The 26,008-nt window shown below is 35.1% G+C and overlaps 1 protein-coding gene across 2 annotated transcripts in view; it reads left to right on the forward strand.

The window, feature by feature from the left end:
* adamtsl3 (ADAMTS-like 3) overlaps window positions 1-26,008 on the forward strand; it is a 180,260-nt gene that overhangs the window by 73,703 nt on the left and 80,549 nt on the right. For both annotated transcript variants that reach the window (XM_053513528.1, XM_053513529.1), the window contains exon 4: window positions 21,011-21,138. In XM_053513528.1, the coding sequence (XP_053369503.1) occupies window positions 21,011-21,138 (128 nt within the window). The remainder of the gene's footprint in view (window positions 1-21,010; window positions 21,139-26,008) is intronic.

Below are 26,008 nucleotides of genomic sequence, written 5' to 3' on the forward strand. Positions count from 1 at the left end.
TTAAGCCTCCATGTGTCATCTTTCTTCTTCCATTGCACTGGCAAATGTGAACATACAGTTTATGATAGTTCTTTTTAATAATGGTACTGAATGTTTAATGTGGAAAAGATGTTCAAGTCTAGACTGTATTACAATCCAAATTTTCTTCTTCCTGAAGCATTAAGCACAATTATCATGCTTTCTCTGATATCTTTGTAATCTTTAAAGCTCTTCGTTTTCAAAACACTGATAATTTGCCACTCTGAGTGAGCTTTGCAGCCAGAATCTTGAACATGATATGTGATAATTAAAGAAACATCACAAGCTCTTTTCATTCCTTTTTCTAGTTATATCTTTTGTAGTTTTTTTTCAGTGAATGCTGAAATGCTAAGTAGTATTTGGAATATATCCCATCAGTAGATTAGAGTTTAGAGGAATGGCAATGATCGTTTAGACCACATTATATTTCTTTTGGAAGATGTTTGGGATTTTTTAAAGAGTTTTAAGAACCAGTGCTGCATTATGATAGGATCTTGGAAACTATACATGTTTTCCAGTAACTTTAATGTAGTTAATGAATTAACTTTATTTAAGTGCAGATTCACCTCACAAGCAAGATGTTTTATTAACAAAAAGGATCATGTGGGACCAAACATCAACCCCAGAGGTACACAAAGGAATTATCTGGTTACCATTTATATCTTTTTTTGTTTTTGTTTCATCCTTTAAAGAATTTTGTGTATCTTACCAATGTCTTATCCAGAGGTCGGCAACGGTAAACACTCAAAGAGCCATTTGGACCCGTTTCCCACGGAAAAGAAAACACCGGGAGCTACAAAACGCTTTTGACATCTAAAATGAAGATAACTCTGCATATATATTTTTATATACAATAATGCATATATACAAAGGCGCGGCCATTTATACACGCGGTTGCAAGGCAATGCCGCCGTGTTTATATAAGGGTCCTGATACCTTGGCCACTTCGTGTAATCATTTAGGTAGCACCGGTAAGGTATCAGGGCCATAGACAAAGCGCACAGAAAACGACAGAGCCAAAGACCTCTGTTTCCTTAAGATGCTGGCGAGAGAAAGAAAGAGAGTGTCACGCATCCGTGTAGCGTGCGCTCTCAGGTTAAGTATAAAGTTTAACCAGAAAACACAGCCCCTCTCTTTTTAGTAAATCCTCGGTAAGGGCATAGACCCCGAGAGGATATTAGTTTTTGTTTCTGTTTCCAGAGCCCGGGCTGTTCTCGCGTAGATGGCGGAGCTCTGTTTATTTTGTGTTTTCAGCATTCTTTTGTTCCTTAATTAATAATCCCACACCATCGCCAAACGGAAAGATCTTCCCGTGTGTATCATAAGCACTCTCACGTACTCCTATTTCACTGACCCCCTCTAAAGCCCTGCGTCAGGGCTCATTTAAAAGATCTCGTGGTGCGGCTTTCCATACCGCACAGGTAACAATTAGTTAATTATATTTTCTTTCTTTGTGTCTGTCACTAAATTAGCTCTTTTACTCTTTATAAACTATTATAATAAACCAGACCAAGTGACAACAGATACAAGTTCTTTTCTATTAGTTCATTTGTTTGTTTGTTCATCCTTTCATTCATTTTGGTGAAACCAGTCCAAGTGACAACAGGATGTCAAATTGTTCAGGAAATGCGATCAACATTTTGCTTACATTCTATAAATAGTAGTGAGGCTAGAGAGCTTGCTGAGGTCACATATCTGTTCATCCCTGCTGTCTGATTTGTTTTGGGGAAAGGAAATGCTGATGGAAGAGCACTGAGTTATAGGCTAATATATTTAGCCTATAGGGAAAAGTTAGTATGGGATAAAATGTGACCCTTTGAGCTATACATTGTTCTATAGCCAATTGAACTCATGCATGAATGAAGTGAGAACTGAAAGTATCATATCTATGAGTCATTAGTGGAAAAGGGGAATATTGGCCAAGCTGACAGCAGTAGTTTCTCCTACTTTTTAACAGGAAATAGATAATAGAGTGCACACTGCAAAAAAACTTCGTTATGAGAATAGGCTCCATATTGCCTGTTATTTGATCAATATGCATTACTTGTTTACCCCAGACCATGTGTGTGTGGAGAAGTATTCATGTGGCCATTATTTAACAGTGAAATGGTTAATCAGTTAATTAGGCTAAAAGGATTAACTTCACCTCAGGACACGGTGGGCATGTGTGTTTCAAAGAAATTACTCTTACACCCTGGACAGTGGAGAACAGTTGCTTTGATTTAATTGAACTCACAATTCAATTGTAGTTTGGATTGGTGCCAAGCACTATGATTTGCACAGCTGAACTGTTCCCCTTGCTTATGGACAGCAGAAAACCATCCATACATAACCATTTTAGAAACCAAAGACTCTGCAGTTTTAATGCTACAAAATGCTATTCGGTACCCAAGCAATTACAGCAGTGTTATAGTACGCTACTGCTAAGAACAATTTACATTAAAAATAAATAAATACATACTAGTCCAATGCTGTTCTAAATTTGGATGTATATACTGTTCTAGGGAAAAAGGAATATATAATTGCTCAGAATACAGAATAATCTATTAGGTATAGTTATACTTTTTAGATGATCACACAAAAGTGATTGAGGGTTACCTGAGAAATGGATCCTGCCTACTTGGTCTCTGAGTTGTGTTTTTTTTCTAGCTCTTTTTTCAAGTGTCTTGAACATCTGCACTTGTTAAGGTAAGATTAGAAGTGATCTAGCTAACTACCTAACATACTGGGAAAAAGAGTGGCATTTTGGGTCGTGTTTCATGCCAATAATACCACTTTTTGGTTTGTTTGTTTTATTATAAGCTTACAATGTTTTAGCACATTCTTTAACTTAAATGTATTTTATGTGTTTGCAGTATTCTTATATTTACTTGCATAGACTACTGGCATTTAACAGAGTAGCAATGGTTGCAAAAGGCTAGCTAAGCTACCGAAATGATTAAAGATGCTAACAGTGCTGCTTGCCATTTGTTTAATTAATGTTAAATCTTGTCACTTTGTCCTTTCCATTAGCTTTCATTCGCTTTAGTAACTTAATAATATCTAAGTTATCATTTTTTTATCTGCCTTTATGGAAAAAAAGGAAGCAAATTTCTCTAACATGTTATAATGCCTCCAAGGTTTCATAAACTTGTAAAGCATGTGAACACATCCAATGAATTGTTTTATTATTTATTCATTGTAAATTTATAATAATAATAAAAAAATGGACAGACTCTTTAGATTTGTACAGAAAACAAATCCCCACTTGACTTTCACATTCATATTTTAAACAGTTCAAACTTTATATTGTGGAGTACATTTCTAGGCTTTTGCAGAATGTCAGTCCCCTGGGTTTCATCCCTAGTTTGAGTAAAATGATGGAGTTTGATTCATTTTAGAGTTTTAAAATATTCATGTTGGAATATACAAAAACAAATTACATCAATTAGCAAAGTCAATTCAAATAAATTATTTTTTGTTTGCTAACTGTCCTGAAACGTAGGATACCTTCAGTAGTTATTAGCGATTCCTGCCAAACTTAATCTGAACCCAGGCAATCTGTTTTCTAAGCTATCTTACTTTTAGATGAATTGAACCACAGGTTATCTTCACACCAAATAATTCACAGCAGACATATTCAGGGTTTTTTGTTTTCACACTCTATTAATTAGCAGTGAGGGAATTAGCATCACTAAGCTTTTTTTCAAAGGGACTGCAAGTGAGCCAAGAGCTGAGAAAATGTTTGGATCTTTGGAATTAATGATGGTTATTATGTTTATGCTAGAATGAGAACATTTCTAATGGAAAAAAAGATGCATGTGGTGAAATTTGACTGTGGACAATTAATCCAGTAAACACAAACACATGAAAAAGAAGTTTCACATTTTAGCCCTAAAGCAAAAAAAAAAAAAGGACATCAAGTAAGGATATCTAGTCAAATTCATCTTCTATTAATTAAATATTATATTTTACGATTATTCCCTGACACATTTTATTTTAAGATACATTTTCTTATTGTATTGGCAGATACTCCTAGTTTTGCATCTTGTACAAAAATAAATATGTGACAAATAATTATTAAAAAAATATGTGAATTAAACTAATATGTGAATTTAATATATATATATATATATATATATATATATATATACACACACACACACACACACACCTTTATAACAAAAAATGCATTTGCATCTCCAGCAGCAGTGGTCAAGCTTTTTTTATGTACAGCCAATTTCTCTATAAGTAGAGAAAATGGAAAAGGTACTGTACCACTTATATCTCTTAGGTCTATGAAATGCGTCATTCAGTTTTTTTTCCCCCCTTCAAAAGGTGACTTTTGGATTGCTAAAAAATTTCATTTATTACGTCCAGTAGGTAAGAGTGAAGGCCAGCAGGCAGTTGCACTGTTAAACTTCAATAGCAGTCTAATGGAAGTGTAAAAATGGCAACTAGTTCAAGCTTACAACTCTCTAAAATTTTTCTGGCTGTACCAACCTACACTGGCTGGTTTTCCTTGCTGGCATCTTCTGAAATGCCAACTTTCAGCCAAGACCTTAAAACACTTATACTATCGATTGTTAGGCACAAAACCTAAAAACATTTAAAAAGGTTTTAAGTGTATGACCATGTCATGTACTTACAATGCTCTTTAAATATCTGTAGTAACTGAAACTTAATGCACTGTGTTAGATAACTAGTTCAACGGGATGCTGATTCCCATTTGACCGAGGAACAAAATGTACTTTTCCTAAAATTTGATTTAGGAAGTTAATAAATCACTTTTTATTCACATGTGCAATATATAAAAGGAGTAAATTCATACTTTTAATGCTATTATAATTTTGTCTCACAAATTACTGCTTTGAGAGATTAAATGAATATAATAATTAGAATTTTTTAATTACATTGGAAACAATTATGGCAATGCAAATTAAATGCTAAATATTCAATTATGGGCCTACAAGATGAATGCTGAAGTGTGCATTGAGCCCTTAATAAGTCTATTCAGAATGTTCTCTCTCTCACTCTGTCTTTTAATGTTAATTAATTAACTTGCTCTTATTATTGCTGATCCAAATGATATAAAGCTGTCAGAGAATTGTTGTAATTCCCACTCTCCCCATTTACAGAGTGTTAAATTGGGAAGTTGAAACTGCCGTACAGTATAATTATCCCAATGCGCTTAGCAGGCGGCTAAACAATTAAGACAGCTGATTAAATCTTAAAGATGTATAATTAAAGAGCTGCTAAGAGCTTTTGAATGCAATTGTTGGCATGACATTTTATTGGTTGATGTGCAACATCATTATTATAAACAATAAACATTGCAGGAAAAAAAAAGTATGACCAGCACTATAATTCAGCATGAAATGGAGCATTAAATTCTTAATAATTATTATTTATAAAGTATATTATGAATATGTTTCCTATTTACATGATGAGAAAAGCAGCTGGTTGTGGCTTTAATATTTCAATATTGTTTATAAATCTGCCTGAGTGCTAAAATCTGCATCACTTCCTATTTGTTCTTTGGTTGACTCATTCCTGCTCCAGCTCCATCTATGAAAATATGTTTACTTATTTTTCTCTCTGCCTCTGTCTTATGTTTAGTGTGTGCATGCGTGCGTGCATGCATGTACAAAATAATCAGGTCTCAATGTGACCGCATTTCCTTTTAAATAAAAAAGGAAGAAAATACTATTCCAGTATGTATTATTTTGTGGTAAACGCTAAAAATATTATATCAGTGTCACTCAGCATCATCAACGTTTCATTTACTTTAAATTGTCTGTCATCAGTTTGTTATATTGCTCTTTTTGTCTGCAACATACAGTAGATTCAGGTTTCAAAGTATAATTGGATCTTGTTTTTCCATTTACACAAAGAAATTCTAGAATGGTGGGCTTGATACAGTACTTGCCATTGCAGTTTAAGGTTCTGGTGTTGAACTAAGGAAAAATGTTTTGTTGAAGGCTGCTGCAAATCTGAATGTGCAATACAACCCACTCTTCTAGAACAAATCTATGTTCTGAGTGTGATGCTGAGGCTTACCTTCAATCTTCTGTACATACAAAGGTAAATTTCTCTACAGTAGGTTTTACCCCTATTATGTAAAGACAGTGGTCCAAAAGGAATTTTCTGATTTAAGATTAGTTGTTTATAAATCAAGGTTAATGGTGCAGTACAGAAAAAAAAATTATATAATACACAAATAAGCAGCTAAAAAAGCTATTTCAGTTGTTTAATTCTGCTGGACTTGGGGACAGTTATTTAGTGTACATTACAAGTCATTGTAAAGTCTCTTTACAAATTTGCACAGTCCTAATCATTTGTGATTAACATTCATACTAGAATTAGCTTATTGTTAATTGCTATCAATATCATTTGCTATCATTTTGCTATCATTAGCAAACATTCTATTACAAATTTGTATCTATTTTTTTCTTATATAAAGCTTCTTGTTATGAAAGAGGCATCTAATAGTCACAACCACAAAACTCATAAATCATAAATCATGCTCACAAATATTTCGTTTGCACGCATTCTTTTGATGTCTAATTATAATTATAATTATATATATATATATATATATATATATATATATATATAACTGTATGTTATATATATTTTGTAACATTTACATGAATAATTAAATAATTTTATTATTTATTTATAAATAATAAAAAAATAGGCTCATAAAAAACCATTTGTGTAATATAAATTCTAAATTCCCGAAAACACGACGGAATTCAGTTCAACACCAGTTGTCCATGGCAACAAAGAATAACAATTTGTTGGAAATTATGTGTTTTTAAAGAATGACAATTCGTTTGTATTTATTTAAAATATTTATCTGGGTGTCTTTTCCATATTATTATTATTATTATTATTATTATTATTATTATTAATAATAATAATAATAATAATAAAAACATATAATTATTGATTGGTTTAATACAGCAAAGATACATCCCACTGCTTTAGTTAAAAGTTCAGTTATGACTTAAAGTAAATGTTCATTTTTGAATGCTGGTCACCTGTGACAGTTTTCATCAGCTTTGCTACTTTCAACCTCTCCATTGACTTGGATTGGAGGAGCTCTAAAGTTCACACTAAGTGATGAAGTGTAATGTGAGTTATGACACTTTGAAACATTTGGCTTTAATTTGTCCTCTTGGCATGGACACTGAGGACAGTGGGATAATTGTACTGAGACAAATGTGAACCTCATATGACCTGACCAGACTCCAGCCTTGATCCCTAAGCTGCTGCATTAATTGAGTTTGTCTGTGTTTGTTATAGGTTGTTAGAGAAATCAGTTTTTTGGCTGATGTAACAAGGCAGGGCTGCTGAAACTGAGCATGAAAAGAAGCAGCAAGCAGCTACATACAGTTCTAGTAAAGTACTTGGAAGTTTTTTTTTCTAAAATAATAATAAATTGCAGAACCATGTAGGGTTTACATCAAAATATATAGTATAGACACAAAAAAAGAGAAGAAAAATGAGGGATTGGAACTTTAGACGTGAAGACGTTTACATAAAAGAAATTGAGGAAAATAAAAAAATGTTCTAGAGCTAGATCTCAAAGAAACTACATCAACTTAATGACATATTGATTTGCTCTGTCCTGGTAAAGGTAAAGACATCCAACTTCCATTTCAACAGCTAATTAGCCTTTAGATGTTAACTTCTTGAGAACCTCTTGTCCTCCTTTAAGGAATAAAACATATTCTTTTTACTGCATAAATGACAAGCTAGCTACGCATTCCTCTGCTCCTTCTATCTCCTTTGGTGTCCTCTTTGTGGAAAATATAACCTATTTGTGGACTTTGAGTAAATGGATTAATTGTGTTAGATTTATGGATTTAATATTGGACTCAAATGGCTTAGTTTCTGCTATTGCTCTTTGCTGGAACCAATATGCCTTTATATTATTTGAAATCCACCATGTGTGCTTAACTTTCACACAGTGTCTGAAGTCTGTAGTGACGTCTGAAGTCTGACTACTGACATCTGAGTTTAACTACGCACTAAATATAAATATGCACTGCACATGCATACTATGGAGGAGTGTTAAACACTATAGATAATCACACCGAGACATGCAGTAATAGGTTGGTGTATTAAAAAATTATAAATGGACCATTTTGTTTTCTTGTCTCTCATTATCTCTCCTGTCTTTTCCTTTCCTTGCATGCCTCTTCTCTTCGCTCCTCTTCTCTCCCAGCTTATCCAGATGTTAGAAGCTTTAGGTTCACATTTTGATGAGACTCTCATGGACCTGTTGATCTTTCTACCACCCACACACACACACACACACACACACACACACACACACACACACACACACACACACATCTGGTTCTGGTGGAGATGTGATTGATGAGGCACTTCCGCTGGTGGTCTGTGGGAGAGTGAGTGAAGGTCAACTCCCACTGGAGACACACACCTGGGATAGCCACTGAATGTGTTTGGGACTTGTGGGTGTCAGTGTTATAGCTAGCTGCTGTTGTGCCTGTCTGTTCATAATGTTGTTGTGTGTTTGTGGGAAAATCTAAAATGCAGAGAAAAATTCTGCACATTTGGGTTTTCGCATAGTCAACACATAGATCACTATCTTGCATCTCGCATCGTCCATTTCATCACATTTTCCTTCTAACTGCAACTCCTCCTAATCCATTCATGGGAATTTAATCAAATCCTCAAAGAACCCTTAACAGAAAGGATAGCTATGCAATAGCTATTTAATTTTTTTTCCTGGAAATGTGTAAGAGTCAAACCATTCATTTGACCAAACTTGCAAAACTAGACACATTGTTTGAGGTTTTTCCACCTTCATTGTGATACAGCATCCAACAACATTTTAAATAGAAATATATATACCAGTAAAAAAATCGAAAATCCTTATAATTGCGCAGTGGTAGAGTGCTCGCCCTAGCATCCGAAGTTTGACCCCCTGGTGATGCAGTAGTAGAATTTGATATGACTAAAATTAGGGATAAAATCTGGGAAACACCCACCTTAAAGAAAAAACAATATTTTAAGGGGTAATTATGAATTAAAAAAAATAATTATAATAAAACCTTAAATGTACCATGGATATCCATGACGGCCATCATGACAAAGTGGAGGAAATGAGCACAACAATGACATTTCGAGGAACAGGCTGTTTCTCAAATATGGACAAAAGGACATGAAGACTTATCAATGAAACAACCAAGAGACCTTTGGCTACATTTAAAAATATGCAGAAATATCTGCCAAATACTGGTCATTCCCTGCATGTGACAACAATCTGTTGTATTTTGTCTTGGCTATGGGTCAGCATGAAATAAAAACAATTTTCACGTCCATGTCCACCTAAATCGCCCCAAACCATCTCCCCCTAATGTGTTATGGTCTGTTGAAAACAAATATTTTTTGGTATTCTAAAAAATTCTTCAAAATATACTCTTGGTGAAAATAAGTACTGCACATATTAATCACTCACTCATTCATCGTTTACAGTATATTTATCCTGTACACAGTGTGGCAGAGGGCCTGGAGCCTATCCCAGGCTTAGAGAATGTACACACTAGATGGGGAGCAAATCCACCACCAGGGCACATGCTCATTCATACACTACGGGCAATTTTGGAACACCAAATAGCCTAATCTGCATGTCTTTGGACTGTGGGAGGAAACCGGCACCTGGAGGAAATCCACAAGCATGGGGAGAACCTCTATGCACACAGACCCGAGGCTACCCTGGGGGTGCAAGGCAAACTCTGTGTCTCCATGCTTACCACTATGCCACCATGCCACCAGCACACACACACACACACACACACACATACACACATATATATATATATATATATATATATATATATATATATATATATATATATATATATATATTAGTGCTGTCAATCGATTAAAAAAAATTAACTAATTAATCGCACAATTTTTTGCAATTAATCGCGATTAATCAATTAAAAGACTGAAACTTTTTGGATATATAAATGTAAATAATTAATGTAAACTCAAGACAATGAAACTATTTAAATTCAAATATGATTGTTTATTGGAATTTTTGGTAAACTTGTAACACAGATTTTCTTATGTAAACAACATACCTGCAATAAACCATCAATATCCTCCAAATTAACTGTTGGCTTGAAAGCCATATTTATTAAAGAAATAAAAACACAGGTATGTGCCATTTGAATTTCAAAAAAATCAATGCCAATAAAAAACAAAAATGATTTCCATGTTGGATTCTAAGTGGACTGCAAAAAAGAAAAAATCCAAAATATAGGCATTGCAAATATGGAAATTGGAAAATAATAATAATAAAGGAATGAATACAAACAATTGTACTCATTGTAAAGTTGTATTGCTGAGAGTTGAGAACATTAATTATAAAGTAGAAACAATTTTGCTTAGTCCTCCTTTACATTCAGCCAGTTGCTGAGACAGACCAGTTTGTTGACATTATCAGGGGACAATGTGGCCCTTTTCTTTTGAATTATGTGACCTGAGAGTGAGAACAGTCTCTCACAAGGCACCGTTGTAGTAGGGGTTGACAGATACTTGCATGCTATTGGTGCCAGCCTGGCATGTGTTGCTTCTCTCTTTCTCCACCACTGTAGTGGACAACCCTCCATGTGCATTTTGGGCTCTGCTTTGTAGCGGTTAAGACACTGTTTTATGGACTCTTCCTCTTCATCTGCCTCTGAATCAGAAGAAACCAGCAAGATGGAGGTCCTTCTCTTCTTTGGTGGCTGTTGGTCTGTTGTCTCTTTAGACTCTTGTTTTCCAGGACTCTCTGCCATTAACAGCTTGCTTAGTGAAGCCCACACCTCATTCCTTTCATCTTTGGGAAGACACTTTAGGTCTTTAAACCTTGGATCAATTGCAGTAGCAATCTTCAGCCATGTGAGATTAGTGCTGTCCTTCCTTTTAGATAGGTCTGTGGTAAAATCATTTTTGAATTTAACTACATAGGCTGGATCATCCTCTGTGGACTCCATAATTTTGAACAAGTGGCACAAGGCTGGCAATACCACTGAGCAGGAGATGTACTGCTCTCCTCCCAGCAGTTCAGTTACATATCTGCAATGAAAAGCACAATATGTTGGTATTAATTGCAAAGAAACTAATTTTGTGCCAGTATGTAACATGCACACTCACACACACACACACACACACACACACTAAAAGTCCTTCCTTGGTCTTATCCATACTTCTTTGCACGTTGAACACTTGTCGGCCACAACAGGAAATAAAAAAAAAAAACTGCAACCGCGTTAATTGCGTTAAATTTTTTTTATGCGTTAAATATTTCAAATTAATTGCATGCGTTAACGCGCTAATTTTGACAGCACTAATATATATATATATTTTTTTTATTATTATTTTTTATTTTTTTATTTTTACAAAATGTATTTCTGTCAAGTTGATAAGTGACTAAAAAATCTTTGTAAGTGTCTTAACTTTTTCTGTCTCTTTCTGATTTTTACTGCATTTTCCTTAGTGTTACTTAATGGGTACTCCTGAGGATTGTGGGTGTTTGTGAGTCATACATCTCTCTCTCTCTCTCTTTCTCTCTCTCAGGCATGTCTGGCTACACTGTTCACTTGGTTGTACCCCACAAGTAGTCGGTTTGTGTGGCTCACACTTTAAAAGAAAATGAAGAGTAGGAGTTTGGTTGCCAGACAGCTTCTGTTTTAATAGTGTAACATATCTCTCCTAAGTGGCTAAAACTTAGTGCGGCAAACGGACAGGTGGCATTGATGCTTTCACACATTGCTGTCCACTTTTTATCTTTAAAGGTAAGAGTAGGGCAGAAATTGGTTTAATTATTTCTTTACATTTTACTACCTCCTCCGCAAGCAAAACGCTCTCATCTTTACTCCAGTCTCGTTTTCTTTTTGAAAAAATTTTAATCATATAATGACAGTCCTTCACAGCTTTAGTATCGGGTAAACAGTTGTAAGATCTGATTAGGATAACGCCATGCAGCCGAGCCACGCATCTATAAGTTTTGTCTGTGTGCATGAAGCTTTTACACAACATTTCGCTTTTTCACTGTTTAAAACAAACAAAAAAATCTGTAAAACCCACAACACCCACTATAATGCAAAGCCTACTTTGCGACTCTTAGTGTCATAAAAAAGTGACGTCACATGCCTTTCCCTGGCGCAGTCCTACTTCTCGGGTAGAAAGCACTTTTATTTCCTAGGTTTTATTTGACCTAGGAATATTTTTAATCCTAGATAAACTTGGAGCGCAATTCCTAGGAGTAATTCCGAGATGCTTAGTTAATATAGACGCAGGTGTAAATCTAATCGTGAATCTGGGGAATGACTTAAAGAGGGCTGTGTAGAAAAGATCCCCTTGCACGTTGATAGATTGATCATTTTTGATAAATCAGATATGTCTGGAGCATCTGGAGACAACTGCTAAACAGCTTTTACCCCAGAACACTGAGTTCTGTGAATTAAGGGGTGTGCACGCTTATGTAACCAAGTTAGCAAGGTAATTTTTTTTCTAGTACATTTCTTTCACAACATATACAGTATGCATAATTTTGATGCATAATATTCATGTTGACCAATTATATGCTTGTTCTGTATTTTAGTATTTGCCAGTCGACAATAATTTAGAAAATAAATTGTTTTCTTCAGTATGATAAAACGCGTGTGCCCGTTATTTGTTTGCAGTAAATCTGTCTTTCTTTCTCTTTCTCTTTCTCTCTATAGAGCAGTTGGCATAGTGACAATATTTCCAAACCATAGCAGAAATTTATAGTGTTCATTTACAGTCAGTTATTACTGGCAGTTTATAAGGAATGTGAATAAGTAACAGTTTAAGTGTAAAAAAAAAAACCTTTTAAATTGTATTTTCATTCAATTTTCTCTCTCTGAGTAAAATGTATTAGGCTTACAAACAAATTTATTTGTAAATCTCTCACAGGAGCATTTACCCTTGTGTACAGTATGTACGCATAAAAAAATCTATTTAGTTTGGGAAAATGTTTGTATCCTGTATAAAGAGACACTAACTTGTCCTTTTCTTAATAGTCTGTAAAACATATCATTGTGTTTAGTATCACTACTATTTTCTCTTAAGGTTATATTAAGATTGCTCAAAATGTATTGTATCTCTCTCTCTCTCTCTGTACTTATGTGTCTTGTATATATATATATATATATATATATATATATATATATATATATATATATATACAATTGCATGTATTGGTGATATGAACAGTTTTATTTAATTTTTTGTGAACTGCTGACAATATTTCACCTAATTTCAAAATATAACTATTTGTATTTGGAGTGTACTGTATCATCTCATCACTCATCGTCTGTATGAGGCGGGATACACTCTGGACAGGGTGCCAATTTCTTGCAGATTTTAAGTGTATATTTAAAGGAAATTACAACATCACAACACATCCAAATAACTCAAGAGCATGCAATAATGGCAGAGCTTTAATAACTCAGGCTAATCATTTGTAAACAAATTGTGTTAATGCTTTGGCTAAATAACGTTAAGTAATCAGTATTTGGTGGAATAAGTCCATTTGTAATTACAGCTTCCATGCGTTTTGGCATGCTCTCCACCAGTTTTTCACATTGGGTAACTTTGTACCACTTTTTTTTGTAAAAAAAGTAAACAGCTCAGCTTTGCTCGATGGTTTGTGACCATCCATCTTCCTCTTGATGACATTCCAGAAGTGTTCTTGAGTAAATTGCAGCGGTCTCTTGTTTTTGTTCCTGACCAGTATATGCCATTTAATTGTAATGACTTTTATACAAAACAGACCCATTAATTACAAGACAAATAAGATTAGCCAATCAGTTAGGACCTGCAATAGTATAACAAAGCATTGTTGTGTGTGTGTGTGTGTGTGTGTGTGTGTGTGTGTTTTCTATTCTTTCTTTCTTTTTTTGGATGGGTGCCAAAGTGCTCTTGTGAACTCTATCTATGAAATAAAAAATATCTCAAATACTTTCTATCTCTATCCCTGTCTCTGTGTTCTTTTTGTCTGATTTTTACTGCATTTTCCTGAGTGTTATTTAATGGGTACTCCTGAGGATTGTGGGTGTTTGTGAGTCATACATCTCTCTCTCTCTCTCTCTCTCTCTCTCTCTCAGGCATTTCTGGCTCCTCTGTTCACTGGGTTGTACCCCACAAGCATTCGGTTTGTGTGGTTCACACCTTAAAAGAGAATGTTGAGTAGGAGTTTGGTTGCCAGACGGCTTCTGTTTTAATAGTGTTTGCAGATTTTCGAAGCCGTTGTGGTGTTGGCTGTATTGTAGAAACGATTATACCGAGACTGCTTTCTCTCAAACATTTCTTCCCACTTTGAGTGTTCTGTTCTGCTCTGGCAAGACAATCAGAATATACTGTATATGGTTAATAACAGGGAAAGGGTGTCTTAGGTGTTTGGGGTAAGGTTATGTTGATTTTGGTTATAAGTGTGGCTTTTCAGAATATTTTTAATCCAGTTGTGTGCATGCATGACTAAAATATCCATACGCACTGGGTTATTCCCACAAGGTAAGAATACTTTCAAACTTAGGCCAGTGAGCTAATGAGAAATATTCATATGTGAAAATTCTGCTAGAACACATTAAATTCTCTTAATATTCTCTTGTGTAAAGCTCCAGAACTGCAGACAGTGCTGTAAATGTATTTTTAGCCACTCGGACAAGACCGTGTTTATTTCCTGCTTCCTCTAAACTGCCAATTCAAGCTTAAATGGCATAAAAAAAAATAGGATTGCATTAAATTTACCTCTAGCTAACCTGCTCTGCCTTGGAGATTAAGGTTAATGTTCATAAAGTACATAAAGTAAATTTGAACCTTCTTGGCTGTGCCAGCAGAGCATTCTATTGCTTTAACGGTATATAGATTAAGACATTTACACAACCATGTTAAAATACACCCAGATCTTTTACGTTTTTTATAAAGTGATGCAAAATACAAATATCCAGCCAGTTTTTCATACACAAACAGCCCTGATTTACAGTATAAACTTCTAAACATTCTTAATAATCCCTTAAAAATAAACATTAATAAACTTTAAAATAATAATAATAATTTTCTTGTAGCTCTTGAGTTACCAGAACCAGCCTCAGTTTACGTAACTAGCTAAAAGCAAGGCATATTCCCTTTTGGGACTTGGTGTTTTAATGAGGCTGATAATGAAGATGATGATGACTTTTTCCGACTCATTTATATGCAACATAAATTAAATCTACAGAGAAGTACTGTATGTGTGTCCGTGTTTCGATTTTAATATATAAGTCTATTACTTTCCTGGATATATTTCAGTTCTGTAGTGTCAGTTTTATTTAACATTAAAACAACTTTATTATAGCAAAGGACATTGTGTTAATGTTAATGACTTAATCAGTGATGCTAAATGCACTTTACAAACAAAGATTCTGAAGCTCTTAGTAATTTATGTTTATTAAAGTCATACTGTTGCCATTTTAAGAACTGTGATTGGTTATTCATACCTCAAGCTGCAGTTAATATGACCACAGCTGTGTATCAGCTCATAATATCTCTGCTTGGCTCCTACAGCTGCGCTGGTGAGCGGTTTACTTTTTGGATACTACACAGCGCTCTCCAGTTATAATGAGCCAAATAACCTAAAAAAAACCGTGTGTCTGTGTGCATCAGTCGGACTTCGAATGAGAATACAAACAGAAATACTGAAATGCACCTGTGGCTTTAAAATTTTATAATATTAAAACGCCCACTGTGAAAATATAATTTAACAGTTTTACAGCCATCAACTTTAACTTGAATGGGCAGGGTACCTCTGACTGTGAAGGTCATAATATGAGATTATCATAATTTTCATTGTCACCAATTCATTCATCAGCTTTATTGATGGGACCAGAGTCAGCCAGGAGACCATGCATCAGGATCGAAAAGTTGAATTGCAGAATAAAAGATGAGGGTGATCAGTCAGTATAACTATTCTGTATATTGATTCGAATCTCTCCTAATATGACATGTATAAATCACTCCTAATATGACATGTATTTTTTCATTTAATACTGTGGCTGTTCTATTATATAAAAATAAATCAACCACCCTTGTTTGTATATGACTTTGTACAATAACTACTTTTTTCTTGATTGAGAGCCGTTTTTAGCTAAGCGGCAATCGGAGATCTCAAAACAACAAGTACCTACTCTTAATTTTCTCCAGCACTTTTTGCAAAATTGAATGCAAAAAGCATAAAAAACCCTGATTAAATCTCCTATCCATGCAAGTCCATAAATAATGGGATCAAATCCTTCACTCTGTTAGCTTAATATTGAAGGGCCAATCAGTGGTTGGTCTTTTGGCTGCTCCCAGCTAAGGGTCACCACAGTGCTTGGCACAGATATTACTCCAGATGCCCTTCCTGACGCCACCTTCCCATTTTATCCAGGCTTTGGACCATCACTGCATCCAGTGGCCGGGGTTTGGGAATCGAACTAGTGGAAATCGAACCAGTGCCTGAAGCTGTTCTGGAACAGTTTTTGCAAGAACAGTATTGTCAAGTGCATGAGAACCATGATGAAACTGGCTCTCATGAAGACCATCGCAGGAAAGCAAGACCAGAATTTGCCGCTACTGCAGAGGAGCTTACCAGCGTCAAAAAAACAGCACTTCAGAATAGAGTCGTTATGAAGGCTTTACAGAGAATAAATAGCATACACGACACAATATCAACTGTTCGAGGGAGATTATTGCATATTTTGGATGTTTTCAGCATTGTTTTACAATGTAGGAAGAAATAAAAATCAGGAAAGACCATGGAATTAGAAAGTGTCCAAACACACAATAGTTAGGCTAGCGGAAAGGGCTTTACTGATTCTAAGAGTTTTCCAGCTGAGAAGTTGTCCTATGGTTTGAACCCATGTCTTTTGGAACAGTATGTTTTTATTGGCAGCTGCTAATAGACTCTTCAATCTGAGCTGCTGTAGAACAAGCTCTTGAATTTCCAACATGGCTGTCCAACTTCTGAAATCAAGACACACACGGCCAACACATGTGTAGCGCAGGATTAGATGAATTCACTCCTGCTGTTATGGTGGTAGGTTAGAAAATCAATGTACTGTTTTTTATACTATTTTAGAATTGATCGTAACCTTAAAAATTCCTAATAATCAGATACATTGTGATAATCTGCAAATCAGGTGGCGTACTGTCTTAGATGCTGCCAAAGTGCCTTCAAAGAACTATGATGACAAATGAAAAAGGGTACATGTAAGCATACTTATAAAATCCTAGTCATTCAATACAGGAAATAAAAAAATGATACAGGAGGTTTTCAGTAATTTTTGCAATTTATCCTTAATGGGATATAAGTGGTTTGTAAAACAAAGAACAGCTTATGGTATTGGAATACTTAGCAAATAAAGGTTCGAAACCTTATCAATTTATTAACTTAATATTAGACTTTAATTTCACACAGTCACACAATGCTCAGTGCTCTAGGTGCAAATATTTTTAACATGTCTAATTTAAAATTCTGTGCGTTTTTTACTGTTGTGTACGAAATTCTTCAACTGCTGTGCGCCTTGGCATGTGAAACAGAAGAGAGTTAGGATAGAAAGTAGCAGAGAGATGTCGAGATCGAGTAAATGAATTAACAACAGATATGATTTTTATGTGATAAGGAATTTAGAGAAAAAGCTTATGTTCAAGGCCGTGGTTTTCGCGGTATTAGTCAATTAGTGGTAACGCCAGGAAAATCCCACAGCAGCTAGATTTGGGTCCTTGAGCAAAACCCTTAAACCATCATTGCTTGCATTGTGATTTTGCCCTATTTGTTGCTTTAGATCAGTGGTTCTTAACCCTCATCCTGGAGGAAACCCTCTGTCCCGCATGTTTCGGTGTTTTCTCAGCTCCCAGCACACATGATTTAACTAAATCAGCTGAATAAAAACCTTTTCATGGTTGAGAACCACTGATTTAGATATAAGTGTTAGCCAAAGGAGTAAATACAGTGAATGTGCAATTTGAAATATGGAGAGGTTGTTAAAAAGTGATAAATGTATAACTGTTTTATGCACAGTTCTAATACAGAAAGCAAGATTTAGATTTAAGACGGTGTTGTCATGTCACTGATTCTCTTTCTTTCCTTAATCTTTTTATCATCTCTTATTCCTCTGTGGAAATGTAGGATTGCTTGCTGATCTCACACTGTACCTCAGAGCCAAATTTCCTTCATCTGGTCAGTTATTGGGTCCAGAAAACACTCACCTGCCCCCAGTGAGTTCGGGAAGCTTCAAGATCTCCTCTTTAGATAATTTCTTTTTAAGACATACTGCTCATGATGGAATGAGAAAGCTCCTTTAAGCCCGCAGGACATTTTTAAGGCAATGTCTTCGTGAGTAAATGGAATAACAATGTATAGGACTTCGGGTGTATAATAAACTTAGGGAAAGCCCAGCTCATGTTCAAGGCTGTGGATTTGGGGGGCATTAACTTTTAGGTGGGGGTGTCAGGACTTGTTGAAAGGTGAATTATGTGAATTATAAATAATGTCAGTGAATAAACGAGTGTTTTTTACTCAGAGGAGAGATCTGGAGTTTAGGTTTTGTGGAAATGCTGTCCAGGAACAATATGTTGCAAGAATGTGTGGATCAGATTCTGCTCTTAAATCCCAGTAGGGTGGTGTTTGGAAAATGACATTACAGGAAACTCACCTCCCTCCTGAGTGTACAGGAGTGTACACAATTTTTTTTTTTTACATTCTTTAGATATACTCCATGCTTTGGCTTGAGAAGGGTAAGAAAAGAGCCTTTAAGACATTTGTAAGGAATAGGCAAGAAAATGGAATACCACCATATGGTATTAGGATTTCGGAAAGCCCTAGCTTGTGTTCCGTTAGGAGGGGAACCTCGTCGGAACTGGCTGAAAATAACAATATTAAAGTCATGTTAATGAAGATTTGGGATTAGGGGTCAAGAAACAACCATATGCTGTTATTTCAGATAAAGCCATAACCTGATTGGGGCTTGATTGGAGTAACAGTCAACCATTACACGAGTCAGGCTTACAAAAAGCAGCTGACGTGGGTGTGGCCAAGACAGAGCCAGAGGAGAAACAGAGCAATACAGGAAGCCCGAAAAAACTTACCATGCACATTTTATGCTTCAAATCACACACCATCGAATATATTTTTACACACAATGGGTCATATTCAGAGTTAAGTACACATAATGAGCAATTGTAAAAAATTGCACACATCAGAATTCAGATAAGCTGATGACTTATTTGAGTTGCATGCATTTGGCAGAGTTTGTCCGAAACAGAGGCATATCTCCTTTTTCCTTGCATAATTTTAGAGCGTTATTTTTGTTTTGCTGTCAGAGGAGACAGAATTTTTATTGCTTATCATGGGGAAGTGTGCTTGGTCAGCTTTTCCGTTACACTCCAGGGACTGTCTTCACATTAGATCAACAAAAACAATGGTTACGATTATGTCAATTAATATTGTCAGTCATCGAGGCTGAGCTGTCTAGATTTGGAGTCATGACAACTCAACTTCTTTTTGTTGGTTCGACTTTTTGGTTCCGTCTCCTTTTTTCAATGTATCTTATTTGTCCTTTCTACACTGTTCAACTTGTGAATGGGTTAAGGAACTGGATTTCATTTGCTGAGTACAGCAACTACTGTACTCTTATAATCTATTAAGCTTTTTTAGGAGTGTGCATTGAGGCCTGGAAGTGACGGATTCATGGATTCTTCAAACAAAGAAGAACTAACATCAAAGTAATAGTGTATTTACGTATAAAGAATCCCATCTCAAAACAGCTGGAGAAGCACTTGCAAGTATGTGCATTTGATTGCGGTCAGTTCCATAATGAGACTTCCGTCTTCAAAGAGTGATTTTGAGACCGAGACACTAGAGTACACATTGAATTACCACCTTGTGTAAGAAATGTAGGTTTCTAAGATGGAGCTAAGATGCTACAGTATGTGGGATGCAGCAACTGCCACCATTGCAGCCCAGAACACAAAGGTGGTCTTGTCTTGTGATCAAGCATCTACAGCACAATTTAATAAATCAGTTATAAATTCCTTGTGATAGTGATGGAATATTTCTCTTCTCTTAAACTATAGTGGTCTTTGCTTTATATACAGTATAGTAGGTGTAGCTACTGAGCATGTTGTCTGCAGGGATCGGCTAATGTTTCACTCTTAGTCACTGCCAAGTGACCTGAACGCAAGATGCTGTCAGCAAGTGCAGTCAAGGCTAGAGAAAAGGTAATAGAAATGATACGCTGAGCAGAAAGCCTGTTTTTCTAATAATAAAAAAAGTGCCATCTGACCCAATTTACATCTGAGAGACTAAAATATCTTCTTAAAATGACTGCCATTCCATATGCTACACATACCAGATGTTGTAATGTATGAGCAGGGATCTGATCTATAGATGTGGTTCTACATTTTATGTTTTTCCAGTTCCATATTATTCCAAATTTCACTAACTGCTGCTTTAACTGTATACAGTATGTGAGAGGGCAAGAACAGGGGCGTGACATTTAATATATACATATTAGTGTTTTTTCCCCCTCTGTCTTTCCTACTGTGTGAAGCATGTCTGTGAGACTTCTCTCTGACCTCAGCCACCCACAGAGTCCAGTTTCCTTTGTGAACTCAATACAGGAAATCCATGTGTGTGTCTAGGGTACTTGAGATCTTTTCTTTAGATACTGTATAAAGCTCATGGAGTTTATGAACACTGCATACAGTGAGGTCATGTTGCAGACATTTATATAGTCTCATTCATTTGGACCTCTTAAAATTTAGTAAACCTTTTGTCCATTGAAACCTGTTTGCTTCTCTTTTTCTGTTTTCATCTTCATTGATGGAGGGAAAGGTACTGTATATGGGGTATATGTAATTTTGTTGCATAATTAGGGTTAGGGATGTCTTTGAATCGGGTTTGAGATAACACTTTGTGTGTTTGTGTGTATGTTTTTAGACGTCAAGGACCACCCGCTCCGATGAAGAGAGGGATAATGGATGGGATGCTTGGGGACTGTGGAGTGATTGTTCTCGCACATGTGGAGGAGGAGCTTCTTACTCTTTAAGGAGATGTCTAAATGGAGGGTTAGTAATTTCTTCAAATTTTACACAAATGTAATTATTATTATTATTATTATTATTATTCAGTTAATTATTTTTGCTTTAGTTTGTTTTAGTTAGTAAATGCTAAACTGCATTTCGTTGCCTTGTACTTATGTGTAATGACAATAAAGTTAATTCTAATCTAATCTAATCTAATCTAATTGTATCTTCTATTAAATCTTGGTTACCTCAACTTTGGGGTCACAATTGTAAATTTGAAAACATTTTTTAAATATATGTTTTCCAGCACAACCAAATGTAAACTAAACCCAAACAATGAAACCTACTGCACTGTGCAAAAGTCTTGAGCCAACACCATTTCTTTATATTAAATTAAATCATGTAGATTAGATTACAGAAATAAAATAATTCGTTCATGTAGTGCTTAAAGTTTTTTAAAACATTTTTTTAAAAATTGTTGTTTATGTAACAACCTCAGCAGCAGCCTCGTTTCCCCTCTTATCTCTTCCAACCACTCGGCATTCAGCATCACCAGTATACTAATCACTGGCCTGATCATCCGTCATCATCTGCACCTGTTTCTTACTGGTTCTTGCCTCATGTTTTTATGCTTGAATGATTCATAGGTCACTGTCAGGCTTGACAAATTTTAATAACATTTTTATAATAAAGTGGTTTGATTTTGCTCTTCAGATCTCAAAGCAACTTTTTTGGGGGTGTTGATTTACCGATAATCCTAAGTTATTTAAATAGTTTAATGTTTAATTGTTCGAGTTAACCTACAATATAAATGATCCTTATTAATATGATGTAAGTCAAGATAATGAATGAACGTGATATGAGTTAATCAGGGTATAATACCATTATTAATGGCCCTTCATATATTACTTAGTTAGCTGTTACTGTATAAATGTAATAATTCTCTAGCTCTGTGTAGTCTTCAGTAAATGCATGTATAAATTGATCGTTGGTGAATTTAATTGTAAATGGATTCACCATGCCAAGTTTTGACATGACCACTTTGTGGAAAAAAGTGAAAATACACACACACTACAAAATTGTAAAACATACTTGGAGTGGTTAACATAAAGTTGTGCTATTACTTTTATGGCTGGATTTGTAGCTAGTATATTTTCGGTTTGCCAGTCACATAACAGAAATGTAAGAATACACACAATACAAATTGTAAAATACACTTGGAGTGGTTGACATTAAGTTGTGCTATTACTTTTATTGCTGGTTTAATAGCGAGTATATTTTTGCTTTGGCAGTCACATAACATTCTGTTGAATGCAATTCATACTTCTTCATATAATAGTAATGCTACTGTATGTATATGATTACTGGGTGTTATGTAAAGAGAGTTTCATATTTTGTATTTGATAAATACTAAATTGCAGTGTCATGACAATTAAATAACAAATCAAGTATACAGTATATTGTATACACCTCTGTCAATTAGGTATACCAAGTTTAATTTTATTATTTATTAAGGCTTTTATGTTTACACTGTACAATGCTATGACAATGTTATAAGTTACGTATATTTCCCTGATCCTAAATTTGAGTTAATTTAGGTTTTTGGTTTGACGTATCCCATCACCATTATATCAGTTTAACATACCAGAAGTGCACTGAGCTATTAATTCAGCTGTTCTGAAATTTTCATGTATAGTACTGTAGGTCAGCCCAGAAAATGTCATAACACTGCCTAATGTCAACAAAAGCTTGACTTGGGATGTCATCTTCAAATCAGTCTATGACCAAAGCCTGTTTGAATAAGCTTTTGTAAATGTTTATGTAGCTTTATGTCAGGTATACTGTCTGGAAATGCTAGTGAGAAAGTTTGGTTTAAATGTTGGTGAGAATATACTGGACAGTACAATATATCCATGGATATCCATGAATGTTCAAAAACTTTTATATTACAATGAAGTATAGCCAATATTGTGTTTTGTAAATTGCGTAAGGCCAATCTTAGTGAACACTCTAAATGAAGTACCTGAAACTGGCCTAAATTAAGGTTCCCCAGCCTTTTCCCATCATTATCTGTTGGGTTTGGGTGAGCCAGTGGCCACTGTAACCTCAGGTTTCTGTTCTTAGCTGACTGGAGTGAAACCTAATATATACTTCTGCTGTTATTGCTCATCCACCTCAAGGTTTGGGTGCTGTATGATCTGAGATGTTTTTCTGCTCATTACATGTATAAAGGATATTTATTTAAATTTTAGATCTAAACAATCTGATCCTTCTCCTATAACCATGTTAATGTGAATAATACTAGAATATGTGAATATTCCTTAACTTTGTTCATTTCACTGCTGCCACATGGTTGGCTTTTTAAATAATTGCATAATGTTTTTTTTGCTATTTAAAAAAAAATATATTCATTCTTTTACTTATAATCCTGAGAATTTTTTTTTCCCAGCTCAGTATGTCCGCCCATCATTTGGTTATTTAAGTAAAGAACAACAATGTACAGTTATGAAGACAGCTGTCGGTCTGATGTCAGAGCCGTTTCAGTGATGGTTGGCATGAGAGAGAAAAAAGCGTAAATTTCTGTTTCATGTTTCTTTTTTCATTTACTTTCTTTCCAACTTTTGCTAGTGTTCTCTGCAGGCTATGAAAATAGACACTGTTAATTATGCATTGAAGTGTTCAGTTGATAATAGAGAATCCAGCACTGTCAGAAACACATTCATTATGTGCATAATTTACAATGCATTTTGGGGAAACTCATTAAAACTTGCTGAAACCCTAGAAATAATGAAAGAAGGTATGTTCTGATCATTTTTTTTTTTTTTTTGCTCCCTTGCTAAATTACGATAACTTTATACTACTTCTTTATTGGAATAAATGTAATTTTCCTCTTTTATACTTACGGCATGGATTAAACTACAGTATGCACACTTTAATGAAAGTTTTTTTTTTCTCTCTTCTATATTTATCAAAAACTGTTTGTATTTTACACAGTAAGGTTTGTAAAATCATAGACTTCATCATGCTTCTAATTATTTTCTGATGTTTTGTACAGTGTGATTTTAATTAAAAGCAGTACAGAGGATACATAAAAATAGTACAGTCTGCTGTCATGGGTGGGTTATGGTTAATCAGCCAGGTTAAAGAATAAATCAAAAGAAATTTCTACAGTCACAATATAAAGAAAACTCACAAGATTGGGAATAAGCAGCTGTGTGGACATAAGAAAACCATTTGTTAGTGCGGTTAATCCAAAAAAACTCATCACGTTGCTAGGGAGTACAGTAGATGTAGAGCATTTAAAAAATAATCTGGTCTCATCAGTCCAGATTTACCCTATTTCAGCCTGCATAGTGTCCACTCTACAAGCCTCTGGGGGCAGTGTTATGATCTGTTGTTGCCTGGCCATGTTTAGGCTCAGAAATGTTATGTGGCAATAAAGTAAGTCAGCTGATAAGTCAGTCCCTTCCCTTATGGCACAGGTATATTCCAGGACTCAAATTGTGAAAGAGTGGCTCTGGGACATGAGAAGTATTATAGTTGCAACCAGGAAGTGTGTAAGATAAACAGTTGCTTTCCCACTCTGTCTTTTACACTCATTTGAAGTTAATAAGAACATCAAAACCACCCACAATAACAAAAACCCTTTGAAGATTGTTATATTGCTAGGAATATCCCCTGACATGAAGATTTTCCTGTAGCAGAAAGCTTATTCACTGTTTTAAAACACCCTTTTATTAATGTGAAATTAATGTCTCCTTACAAGCTGTGATGTTTTCTTATTAACAGCATAAAAAACAAAAACTAATATGTAAGTTCATCAATTTATGTACATCAGTCAGTCATTTTTTATAACTTTGAGAACTGTGTCTTTTTGCTTGGCTTTAAGCACACAATGGTGATTTTTTTATTTTATTTTATTTGTTTGATTGTGTGTGTGTGTGTGTGTGTGTGTGTGTGTGTGTGTGTGTGTGTGTGTGTGTGTGTGCCGCACGTGTCTTAAAAACTAGCACCTGTTATTGACTTAATGCACTGATCTAGAGATTATTCCCTGTATTCCATAATGCTTTAAAGAACAGTATAAACCCTGAGCTTTGATTATTGTATATGTTGATGATTAGAGATGATTCCTCTGTGTCTGTTCATCCAACAACATGCCAGTGCATGGATTGTGCCACTGCATGGCATGTGTTCCTCTAAATCCATTACATTTTATCCTTAAAGCTATACCACTATATAACCAAGATGAAATAGTTATTGGAGAGAAATTAATAAATGAAAGAGCATTTCATTAGATCTTTCACCCTTTATAAAGAACTGCAATGCAATAGCATACATTTTCTAGTGGAAGCAAACTGAAATATATCAACTTTCACAATAATGGCATTCACCCTAGTAATTTTGTATTTCCTGGAATAACATTGGAGCTATACTTCACTCAGGTCAAGAGTGTTAACACGCCATCCTTTACAGTTCACTTCAAAGGCATGGATCATTTATGCTCAGCTACTTGCAGAAGAGGAAAAATAATTGGCCCGGATGTGCCGCAGATTCAAAAATGTTCCAATTACCCTGTGTTTTGGGTCTCGTTCTAAGAACATTGCCCACTACTGACACATCAGGACATGTGAATCATAACTGAATACTTCCTGTGTGTCCTGTCTTAATGCTTCTTGTGTGTAAAGATGTTTTCTTTGTAGGAGTTTTATTTTTCTTATGAGAGGCTGATGGCACTTTGGGTTTTATTCCAGAAGCCCACTAGCCCAACCAAAGTGGTTTTTTAGTGACCTTATTGTGAATAATTTGTGAATTAAGGAAACTTATGATGTGCAGAATTAAGAAAAATCAAAATTTATTTAATATTGGCTTGGAAATATTTTATCCAAAGAGGATTTACGCTCCTGTCTTCTTC

This window comes from Clarias gariepinus, chromosome 15 (assembly GCF_024256425.1).
Source record: "Clarias gariepinus isolate MV-2021 ecotype Netherlands chromosome 15, CGAR_prim_01v2, whole genome shotgun sequence".
Lineage (NCBI taxonomy): Eukaryota > Metazoa > Chordata > Actinopteri > Siluriformes > Clariidae > Clarias > Clarias gariepinus.